General features: G+C 47.0%; 1 protein-coding gene across 1 annotated transcript in view; it reads left to right on the top strand.

Moving 5' to 3' along the window:
- The window catches only part of SERPINI2 (serpin family I member 2), a gene marked incomplete at its 5' end in the record, with an annotated part of 95,680 nt that overhangs the window by 48,941 nt on the left and 34,454 nt on the right, over window positions 1-12,285 (top strand). The window contains one exon of the mRNA XM_082252183.1: window positions 2,312-2,504. Within this exon, the coding sequence (XP_082108309.1) occupies window positions 2,312-2,504 (193 nt within the window). The remainder of the gene's footprint in view (window positions 1-2,311; window positions 2,505-12,285) is intronic.

The following is a 12,285-nucleotide window of genomic DNA, read 5'->3' as shown; positions in this document are numbered from 1 at the left end:
ATATGACCCCCAAATATCACATGTGAAATGATATTGGTAAACCTTCAATGAATAAGCCCCTCTGTAACAACACCCCTAAAAAAGTGCGTCAAAAACAATATAATTAAATAAAATAAACCAACCTAAAAAAATTCATATAGTGACAACTCTAATTAAAGTGCAAATGCAAAAAGTCCATCAATAGTGCCAATTTCCATGTGCTTAGTTTCCCTTAGAAAGTGCACCATGCAAATAAGATTTGCAGCCTCCAAACAGTGCACACCACCTATGGCTCCTGCTGCTGTGTGAGCCAGTGAGGAAAAAGAGGCCTGGAAAAGTCGCTGCTTTCATACAGATCGCTGGATTGAGATGAGGCTTAGGTAAATATAAAGGGGAGCTGCAAAAAAAAACCTTTAGAATTTAGAACCACTTTAAACTAAAGCAAAAGAAAAAAAAATAAATAAACTTTGCTATGTAAATACTGTATATATTAAAATAAAAAAAAAATCCATCAATTGCCTGTATGAGGCAAACAATGAAACCTAGTGATTGTTATCGGTGCCTGGAGTTTTTTTCTCCTGCCTCTAAATGCCCCCGCATGTGAGCCTATGTGTCCATAGGCATTTAGAGGAGTTTAGAGGCAGAATAACAAATTCAATGCCAGTGCGTCCAGGAGCAGTGGCATTTTGACAGAAAAAAAGCTTGATACATGTAATCGTGTCTAAAGGCGCATTAACGCTAGGCGAGTTTAGCGCTTGAGTGTTAATTAATTTCAATGGCCAGAGTAAATTATTTTCTGCACTCACAGCATATTCTCAACCTTCCAGGTTAAATGATGCTAGCTGTCATTCAAGCTGGAAGACTGAGGACATCTAGTGGAGGGAAAGGAGATACTAGAGGTAATAGTGCCAAAGATGAGGCTAGTATTGCAGCCAGAGCTGTTTTTTTTTTTTAGCCACTTTAATACAGGGCACTTTTACCCCCTTCCTGCCCAGGCCAATTTTCAGCTTTCAGCGCTGTCAGATTTTGAATGACAATTCTCGGTCATGAAACACTATACCCAATCATAATGTGTTTTATTTTTTTCCCACAAATAGAGCTTTTTTTGGGTGGTATTTGATTACCACTAGCATTTTTATTTTTTGCTAAAAAAGTAAAAAAAGACAGCAAATTTTGAAAAAAAAAGAAAAAGATTTACTTTGTTTCTGTTATAAAATTTTGTAAATAAGTACATTTTCTCCTTCACTGATGAGCACTGATGAGGCTGCACTGACGGGCACTGATGGGCACTTATAATGAGGCACTAATATGCAGCACTGATAGGCAACACTGATGTGCGGCACTGATAGGTGACACTGATAGGCAGCGCTGATGGGCACTCATAGGTGGCACTGATGGGCACTGATAGATGGCACTTATTGGCACTGATAAACGGCACTGATGGGCATTGATAGGTGCACTGATGGGCACTGATGAATGGCAATGATGGGCACTGATGGGCTGCACCTATGGGCACTGATAGATGACACTGATAGGCAGCACTGTTGAGGAGCCACTGACAGGCATTACTGATGGCCACTGATTGGCACCCTTAATGTGCATTGATTAGCATCCTTGATGGGCACTGACTTGAATCCCTGGTGGGCACAGGTTGGCATCCCCGGGGGGCTCTAGTGGGCATCCTTGATGGGTCTGCTCTGATAATCAGTGCAGACCCCCCTGTTAGGAGAGCCGCCTATCGCCTTGTCAGCGCAAATAGAGGAAAAGCCGATAAATTGCAGTTCCTGGTTATGATGTGACCAGCAGTGATTGGACACAGCTGATCGCATGGTTAAGAGCCTACGTCATAGGCTCTTTACCAAGATCGGCTATGACACACCTCGCTACCGATCGCCGCAGGTGTTCATGGGTGCGCGCAAGCGGCTTATCCTGCTGAACGTCATATGACGCCCAGTCAAGGTAACACAACCATCCTGTGACCGTCATTTTGCGTGCGGGAAGTGGTTGAAACCCCTTCTAGGGGACTAATTTTAAAAAATGCCTAAAGATAAGCCTTAAATCTCTAGAACCCTGCATAGTGGAGCATTTGAAGTAAATGAAATCAACAGGGAGGATTTTACAAACATATGTTTGTCATTACTGAATAGAAATAAATTATTCATTTATCTGTTCCATCTGCTTTAATGAAAGACAGCGGAGGATGCCTGTGTGTATGAGTGCTAAGAAGTACATTGTATGTGAAAATCATCACATTATGGTGCTATAAAATACATGCAGATTGCATTGCAGTGTACAAGTCTTACCGCAGGGTTTTTTTTTACATTTTTTTCAGGATATTTTTCTGAGAATGATTTGAAATACAAGGTATTGGAACTTCCATACAAAGGAGACAAGGTCAGCTTAGTACTAGCTCTCCCAGAAGAAAATGTGGAAATAGAGGATCTTGAAAAAAAGTTGACAGAACCAGTACTAAGGGGCTGGAACACAAAGATGACAGAGGAAACGGTAGAAATTAGCATGCCTAGGTGAGTTAACATTAACATGCTTTTTATACTCTAACTTATATAGTTACATAGTAGGTGAGGTTGAATAAAGACCATAGTCCATCCAGTTCAACCTGTGTAGGTGTGTGTGGCCGTAATCATCTCTCATACCCCTGAATGTTCTGATCCTTGAGATGTACGTCTAAGAGTCTTTTGAAAGCCACCATACTTCCCGCAGAAACCACCTCTTGTGGTAGAGAATTCCACAATGTTGTAGCCCTAACAGTAAAGAACCCTCCACGTTGCCTGAGGTTAAAACACTTCTCCTCCAATCGCATTGTATGCCCTCTAGTCCTCATGCAATCCTTTCGACTGAATAGCTTTTTTCTATGCTGAGATCACCATTGAGATATTTATAAATTGCTATCATGTCCCCTCTCAGACGTCTCTTCTCCAGGGAGAATAAATCAAGCGATTGCAGACGCTCTTCATAGTCAAGGTCCTCCAATCCCCTAATTAGTTTAGTTGCCCTTCTCTGGACTCTCTCCAGCTCCAACACATCCCTCCTGAGGACTGGCGACCAGAACTGGACAGAATACTCCAGATGCGGTCGGACCAGAGTTTTATAAAGTGGAAGGATTATAGTTTTATCTCTGGAATACATCCCTTTTTTATGCATGCTAATATTCTGCTGGCTTTGGCAGCTGCCGCTTGACATTGCATGCTATTGCCTAGTCTATCATCAACCAAGACTCCCAGATCTTTCTCCATTTTTGATTCCCCCAAGGGTTCCCCTCCTAACATGTATTGTGTTTTTATGTTTTTTGTCCCCAAGTGCAAAACCTTACACTTCTCCACATTAAACCTCATTTGCCATGTCGTTGCCCACTCCGTTATTTTGTCCAGGTCATTCTGTAGGATATCTGCTTCATGCTGTGCAGTTATTGCCCTGCCCAATTTTGTGTCATCTGCAAAAACTGATATGAAACTACTGATCCCGTCCTCAATGCTGTTTATGAATAAATTGAACAAGGTTGGTCCCAGGACTGAGCCTTGGAGGACCCCGCTTACTACCTCAGACCAGTCTGAGTATGCGCTGTTTATTACCACCCTTTGGACACGCCCTTTTAGCCAGTTCCGTATCCAAGAGCAAACCTTACGATCAATGCCTGCAGACCTTATTTTATAAATCAAGCGCTTGTGGGGAACTGTATCAAACTTGAGATATAAAGTATACAGTAGAACTATAGGCAACATTTTTTTTTTTAATTTTGGATAGAGTAATGGAGGGTTATTAACCCTGTCAGGTTTTTTTTTCACCATCTCTATTCCATTGCAAAGAATTTCCTTCACTTCCTGTCTCAAAGCTAAACAGAAAGTGAGAGAAAATCCTTGAAAAAAAAAGGGAATTCCTAGGGGACCCCCAGGTCCCCAGAGCTAGTGTCCCCATTGAAACATTTCCCTTCTATCACTTTTCTGGGGACAACCCAAAATTTTGGGATTTTCTTTTCACTTTTAATGATATAAGTAAAATGCACAAATAGAGAGGTTGAATTCCCTTAACGGGGGCACCGACAGCAATAAAAATTGACAGGTGTTCTAAACTATCTCTATGCTATACACAACAACAAAAAAAAAAGTTTTGCATTTAGTTATACTTTAAACCTCAGGTTAGATAGAGATAAAGGTTTCAATTCTGGTAGCATTTAGATTTTAATGGATTCATTCATTCCCGGTGAACTCTTATGCATCACCCTATAAAATAAGTTGTGACTAGGGTTGAGCGGACACCTAGATGTCCGTGTTCGACGGGTTCGGCCGAACTTTAAAAAAAAGTCCGGGTCCGTGTCCCGGACTTTTACCGAACTTTTCCCGGACACCGAACCCCATTGAAGTCAATGGGGACCCGAACTTTAAGGCACTAAAATGGCTCTAAAACACCAATGGAAAGGGCTAGAGTGCTGCAAATGGCAGCAAAACGTAGTTAAGAGCATGGCAAGTGCTTTGCAAACAAATGTGGATAGGGAAATAACTTAAAACAACAAAAAAAAAACAGAAAAATAAAACAATGTTCTTCATCTCTGAAGGACGAGGCCCATATGGAGTAGGAGGGAGGTTGAGGTGGTGGTGGATGTGGCGGTGTCATAGGCGTGCGCACAGGGTGTGCCGGGTGTACCTGGGCACACCCTAATCACCTAGGGCACATAGCATTATCGCTCTGTTTGCCAGTGAGGAGATGGGAAAGATCTCCCTCGGACCTGCTCTGCTCTATTTCTCTTTGCCAGCAGGGAGAGTAATGTATCGGGGCCATGTACATGTAGGCAAACACATGCATGTGTATTTCAACTTTGGGGTGCACACCCTAATGCAATAGGCTGCGCACACCTATGGGCGGTGTAGGTGGAAGCGGCGGTGGAGGAGGACCAGGGCCGGATTAAGAGCATCATGGTCTTGGTGCTGAGGATTTTAAAGGGCCTTAAGGGCCGTGCCTTGGCATGCACCCAGAGGAGGAAGGGTGCAGCCATGCATGCCTAATTCAACATGGGATGCTGTCTCTGAAGCCCATAAACACATCCATGCATCGGCAACTGTCCCTCCTTGTCAGGCCTTCGCGCTGTGTGGGGAGGTTCTTTCTGAGGGTGCTGCCTGGGGAAGCGAGCATAGAAGCCAGACTTCTGTGTTTACAAGTGACAGAAGAGCGGTCACAGTGAATATGGCCAACCCGGGGCCTATATAAAAGGTAGGGGCCTGGAGCTGCAGCTCCAATAGCCCCTACGTTAATCTGGCCCTGAGGAGGAGGACGAGGTAGCCAACACTGCTTCTTTTCACAAATTTTAAATGAGGGTACACCCCAAAAGAGTGAGAAAGAGCAAAAATGGAACAATGGGTGGGTAAGGTCGGTATCCATTGCTATTCTGCACAAGGTACGGAAAAGTCCCGTGGGATCCATGCCTGGTTCATTTTAATGAACGTGAGCTTGTCCACATTGTCTCTGGACAGGCGGCTGCGCTTGTCTGTTATAACGCCCCCAGCCGTGCTAAATACCCGTTCAGATAATACACTGGCTGCAGGGCACGCCAGCACCTCCAAGGCGTAAAGGGCAAGCTCAGGCCATGTGCCCAATTTGGAGACCCATAAGTTGAAGGGGGAAGACCCCTCATTCACTACATGTAGGCGTGTGCACACATACTGCTCCACCATGTTGGTAAAATGCTGCCTCCTGCTAAGACGTTCCATCTGAGCTGCTGGTGCTGCTGTTTGTTGTGGCGTGCTGACAAAGCTTTTCCACATTTCGGCCATGCTAACCCTGCCTTCTGAGGTGCTGGCGGTGCCCTGGTTGCGTTGGCGACCTCCTCCTCCTCCTCCTCCTCTGCCTTGTGCTTCCACTGTGGCCCCGCTGTCAGATGGGAATGCCAGCAGCATCGCATCTACCAGCGTGCGCTTGTACTCACGCATTTTGCGATCGCGCTCCAGTGAGTGAATTAAGGACGGTACGTTGTCCTTGTAACGGGGATCCAGCAGCGTGGCCACCCAGTAATCAGCACAAGTTAGAATGTGGGCAACTCGGCGGTCGTGGTGGAGACACTGCATCATGTAATCGCTCATGTGTGCCAGGCTGCCCAGAGGCGACGAAAGGCTGTCCTCTGTGGGAGGTGTATCGTCCGTGTCCTCTGTATCCCCCCAGCCACGCACCAGTGATGGCCATGAGCTGGCCTGGGTGCCACCCTGCTGTGAACATGGTTCCATCTCCTCCTCCAGCTCCTCCTCCAGCTCCTCCTCCTCCTCATCCTCCAGAACTGTGCCCCTGCTGGACAATTGTGTCCCTGGCATTTGTGTGTGCAGGAACCCACCCTAGGAGCCCCTTGCGAATGACTGCCCTGAAAGCCTTTGAAATGTTACCTCTTCATCCTCCTCCTCCTCATCCTGTGCCACATCCTCTTCCATCATCGCCCGAATTGTTTTTTCAAGGAGGCATAGAAGTGGGATAGTTAAGCTGAGAACGGCGTCATTGCCACTGGCCATGTTGGTGGAGTACTCAAAACAGCGTAACAAGGCACACAGGTCTCGCATGGAGGCCCAGTTATTGGTGGTGAAGTGGTGCTGTTCCGCAGAGCGACTCACGCGTGCGTGCTGCAGCTGAAACTCCACTATGGCCTGCTGCTGCTCGCACAGTCTTTGCAGCATGTGCAAGGTGGAGTTCCACCTTGTGGGCACGTCACATATGAGGCGGTGAGCGGGAAGGCCGAAGTTACGCTGCAGCGCTGCCAGGCGAGCAGCAGCAGGGTGAGAACGCCGAAAGTGCGCACAGACGGCCCGCACTTTCTGCAGCAGCTCTGACATATTGGGGTAGTTTTTAAGGAACCTCTGAACCACCAAATTCAGCACATGCGCCAGGCAAGGGATGTGCGTCAAACCGGCTAGGCCCAGAGCTGCTATGAGATTTCGCCCATTATCGCACACCACCAGGCCGGGCTTGAGGCTCGCTGGCAGCAACCACTCATTTGTCTGCTGTTCCATGCTCCTCCACAACTCCTGCGCGGTGTGTGGTTTGTCCCCCAAACAGGCAAGTTGTAAAACTGCCTGCTGTCGTTTAGCCCTGGCCGTGCTGAAGTTGGTGGTGAAGGTATTACGCTGTCCGGATGAGGAGGCGGTGGAGGATGAGGTAGCGGAGTAGGATGAGTTAGGAACAGGAGGCAAACTGAAGCGCCCAGCAATCCTCGGTGGTGGAAGGACATGCGCCAAATTGCTATCCGCCTCAGGCCCATCCGCCACTGCATTTACCCAGTGTGCCGTTAGGGAGATATAACGCCCCTGACCGTGCTTACTGGTCCACGTATCGGTAGTTAGGTGGACCTTGGCACAGATGGCGTTGCGCAGTGCACACCTGATTTTTTCCCCCACTTGGTTGTGCAGGGAAGGGATGGCTTGCCTGGAAAAGTAGTGGCGGCTGGGCACGACGTACTGTTGGACAGCCACCGACATAAGCTTTTTAAAACTGGGCGTCTCCACCAGACGGAATGACAGCATTTCAAAGGCAAATAATTGTGAAATGCTGGCATTCAGGGCCAGGGATCGCGGGTGGGTAGGGGGGTACTTCCTCTTCCTCTCAAGTGTTTGGGAGATGGAAAGCTGAACACTTCCACGGGACATTGTGGAGATGGTTGTTGGTGACCCAGGTGGTGGTGTTGCTGACAGATCGTCTGTTTGCGGGGTGGCAGGTGCCGGTATGACTACAGAGGTGGCTGGAGCGGCCGAGACTGCAGCAGAAGAGGAAGCAGGATGAGCCAGAGACGTTTCTTGGTTTTGAAGGTGTGTACTCCACTGCAGCTCGTGCTTTGCACTTAGATGCCTGATCATGCAGGTTGTGCTCAGGTTGAGAAGGTTTATGCCTCGCTTCAGGCTCTGATTGCACAGGGTGCAAACCACTCGTGTCCTGTCATCAGCACATTTTCTAAAGAACTTCCACGCTAGAGAACTCTTTTGAGCTGATTTTGGTGCACTCGTTCCCTTGCTGCATTGGGCAGTAGCAGGCGTAGTGTCTAGGGCACGGCCGCTCCGCTTCTGCACCCTGCTCCCTCTTCTGCTGTGCTGGTGGCTCTGTGCGACCACCGCCTCTTCCTCCAAAATACTCAGGTCACCTGCATGACCTTCATTCCATGTGGGGTCGAGGACCTCATCGTCCTCCACATCATCTTCCACCCAGTCTTCACCCCTGCCCTCCCTGTCGGTCTCCACAATTCTGAACGCCGCAGCAGTTGGCACCTGCGTTTCGTCATCATCGGAGACGTGCTGTGATGGTCCTTCCATGTACTCATCTTGAGAAATAAGTGGTTGGGCATCGCTGCACTCAATCTCTTCCACTTCTGGGGCAGGGCTAGGTGGATGGCCCTGGGAAACCCTGCTGACAGAGTCCTCAAAAAGAATAAGAGACTGCTGTATGGCTTGGGGCTCAGACTGCTTGCCTGATTTGCAAGGGGGTGAGGTGAAAGACGGTTGGACATTGGCTGCAGGTGCCAACTCTGACCTTTCTGCAGTAGACTGGGTGGGAGACAATGTGAAGGAACTGGAGGCACTGTCAGCAGCAAACCAATCTACTATCGCCTCTCTGTGTTCTGGCCTCATCACTTCTAGAGGCGTATGATGCCCTACCAAATATTGCTGCAGGTTCTGTCGCCTACTCACACTTGAGGAAGGTGTTTCACTTGTGCGTGTAGCTGGCACAGATCGACCACGTCCTCTCCTTGCAACAGGAGCTCTAGCAGCAGCACCACGACCCCGGCCACGGCCCCTATTTGACGCTCTCCTCATATTTCTGAAATTTAAGATCTTGCCCTAGAAAGGTCTTTATTGAATAGCAGAACAAAAGAACAACAGTATCGCACGGGTGTATCTCACAGTCAAATATGCAAACTATGCCGCAATTTAATGTTTTTTACACCAAAAGGGTGTGTATTGAATAGCGGAATAGGATAAAAAACTGTGTATCTCACACGTACAAACACAGACTAGGCCCGATTAAATTTTTTCCTACCCTAAAGGGAGGATGAGGAAGAGGAGTATGGAACAGGCAGCACCCTCAAATCTTCAGAAGTATGAGATGAACCTCAAAAACTTGGAAAGATGGATCTCACACGTACCGACAGAGACTATTCCGCAATTTAATTGATCCCCAAAGGTTTTTATTGAATAGCGGAATGGGAAATATGATCAAAAAAAGTGTATGTATCTCACACGTACAGAAGCACACTAGGCCCCAATTACTATTGTTTGTACACCTAAAAGGATGGAGGAGGAGGAGGAGGAGTATGGAACAGGCAGCACCCTCAAAGCTTCAGAAGTATGAGATGAACCCCAAAAACTTGGAAAGGTGGATCTCACACGTACCGACACAGACTATTCCGCAATTTAATTGATCCCCAAAGGTTTTTATTGAATAGCGGAATAGGAAATATGATCAAAAAAAGTGTATGTATCTCACACGTACAGAAGCACACTAGGCCCCAATTATTATTGTTTGTACACCTAAAAGGATGGAGGAGGAGGAGGAGGAGTATGGAACAGGCAGCACCCTCAAAGCTTCAGAAGTATGAGATGAACCCCAAAAACTTGGAAAGGTGGATCTCACACGTACCGACACAGACTATCCCGCAATTTAATTGATCCCCAAAGGTTTTTATTGAATAGCGGAATAGGAAATATGATAAAAAAAAAGTGTATGTTTTTCACACGTACAGAAGCACACTAGGCCCCAATTACTATTGTTTGTACCCCTAAAAGGATGGACGAGGAGGAGGAGGATGAAACAGGCAGCACCCTCAAATCTTCAGAAGTATGAGATTGTGTTCACTGTACCCCACAAAGATTGTGTTCACTGCACCCCAAAAGGATTGTCTTCATTGCACCCCACAAAGATTGTGTTCACTGTAATCCACAAAGATTGTGTTCACTGTACCCCCCAAAGATTTTGTTCACTGCACCCCACAAAGATTGTGTTCACTGTACCCCACAAAGATTTTGTTCACTGCACCCCACAAGGATTGTCTTCACTGCACCCCACAAGGATTGTCTTCACTGCACCCCACAAAGATTGTGTTCACTGTACCCCACAAAGATTGTGTTCACTGCACCCCAAAAGGATTGTCTTCACTGCACCCCACAAAGATTGTGTTCACTGTACCCCACAAAGATTGTGCTCACTGTACCCCCCAAAGATTTTGTTCACTGCACCCCACAAGGATTGTCTTCACTGCACCCCACAAAGATTGTGTTCACTGTACCCCACAAAGATTGTGTTCACTGCACCCCAAAAGGATTGTCTTCACTGCACCCCACAAAGATTGTGTTCACTGTACCCCACAAGGATTGTCTTCACTGCACCCCACAAGGATTGTCTTCACTGCACCCCACAAAGATTGTGTTCACTGTACCCCACAAAGATTGTGTTCACTGCACCACAAAAGGATTGTCTTCACTGCACCCCACAAAGATTGTCTTCACTGTACCCCACAAAGATTGTGTTCACTGTACCCCACAAAGATTTTGTTCACTGCACCCCACAAAGATTGTGTTCACTGTACCCCACAAAGATTGTGTTCACTGCACCCCAAAAGGATTGTCTTCACTGCACCCCACAAAGATTGTGTTCACTGTACCCCACAAAGATTTTGTTCACTGCACCCCACAAAGATTGTGTTCACTGTACCCCACAAAGATTGTGTTCACTGTACCCCACAAAGATTTTGATCACTGCACCCCACAAGGATTGTCTTCACTGCACCCCACAAGGATTGTCTTCACTGCACCCCACAAAGATTGTGTTCACTGTACCCCACAAAGATTGTGTTCACTGCACCCCACAAAGATTGTGTTCACTGTAATCCACAAAGATTGTGTTCACTGTACCCCACAAAGATTTTGTTCACTGCACCCCACAAGGATTGTCTTCACTGCACCCCACAAGGATTTTCTTCACTGCACCCCACAAAGATTGTGTTCACTGTACCCCACAAAGATTGTGTTCACTGCACCCCAAAAGGATTTTCTTCACTGCACCCCACAAAGATTGTGTTCACTGTACCCCACAAAGATTGTGTTCACTGTACCCCCCAAAGATTTTGTTCACTGCACCCCACAAGGATTGTCTTCACTGCACCCCACAAAGATTGTGTTCACTGTACCCCACAAAGATTGTGTTCACTGTACCCCACAAAGATTGTGTTCACTGCACCCCAAAAGGATTGTCTTCACTGCACCCCACAAAGATTGTGTTCACTGTACCCCACAAGGATTGTCTTCACTGCACCCCACAAGGATTGTCTTCACTGCACCCCACAAAGATTGTGCTCACTGTACCCCACAAAGATTGTGTTCACTGCACCACAAAAGGATTGTCTTCACTGCACCCCACAAAGATTGTGTTCACTGTACCCCACAAAGATTGTGTTCACTGTACCCCACAAGGATTGTCTTCACTGCACCCCACAAGGATTGTCTTCACTGCACCCCACAAAGATTGTGTTCACTGTACCCCACAAAGATTTTGTTCACTGTACCCCACAAAGATTGTGTTCACTGTACCCCACAAAGATTGTGTTCACTGCACCCCAAAAGGATTTTCTTCACTGCACCCCACAAAGATTGTGTTCACTGTACCCCACAAAGATTGTGTTCACTGTACCCCCCAAAGATTTTGTTCACTGCACCCCACAAGGATTGTCTTCACTGCACCCCACAAAGATTGTGTTCACTGTACCCCACAAAGATTTTGTTCACTGTACCCCACAAAGATTGTGTTCACTGTACCCCACAAAGATTGTGTTCACTGCACCCCAAAAGGATTGTCTTCACTGCACCCCACAAAGATTGTGTTCACTGTACCCCACAAGGATTGTCTTCACTGCACCCCACAAAGATTGTGTTCACTGTACCCCACAAAGATTGTGTTCACTGTACCCCCCCAAAGATTTTGTTCACTGCACCCCACAAGGATTGTCTTCACTGCACCCCACAAAGATTGTGTTCACTGTACCCCCCAAAGATTTTGTTCACTGCACCCCACAAGGATTGTCTTCACTGCACCACACAAGGATTGTCTTCACTGCACCCCACAAAGATTGTGTTCACTGTACCCCACAAAGATTGTGTTCACTGTACCCCACAAAGATTGTGTTCACTGCACCCCAAAAGGATTGTCTTCACTGCACCCCACAAAGATTGTGTTCACTGTACCCCACAAAGATTGTGTTCACTGTACCCCACAAGGATTGTCTTCACTGCACCCCACAAAGATTGTGTTCACTGTACCCCACAAAGATTGTGTTCA

The sequence above is a fragment of the Pelophylax lessonae genome (genome assembly GCF_965119305.1).
Source record: "Pelophylax lessonae genome assembly, chromosome: 3".
Lineage (NCBI taxonomy): Eukaryota > Metazoa > Chordata > Amphibia > Anura > Ranidae > Pelophylax > Pelophylax lessonae.
This window is presented reverse-complemented; position numbering and strand designations above follow the sequence as displayed.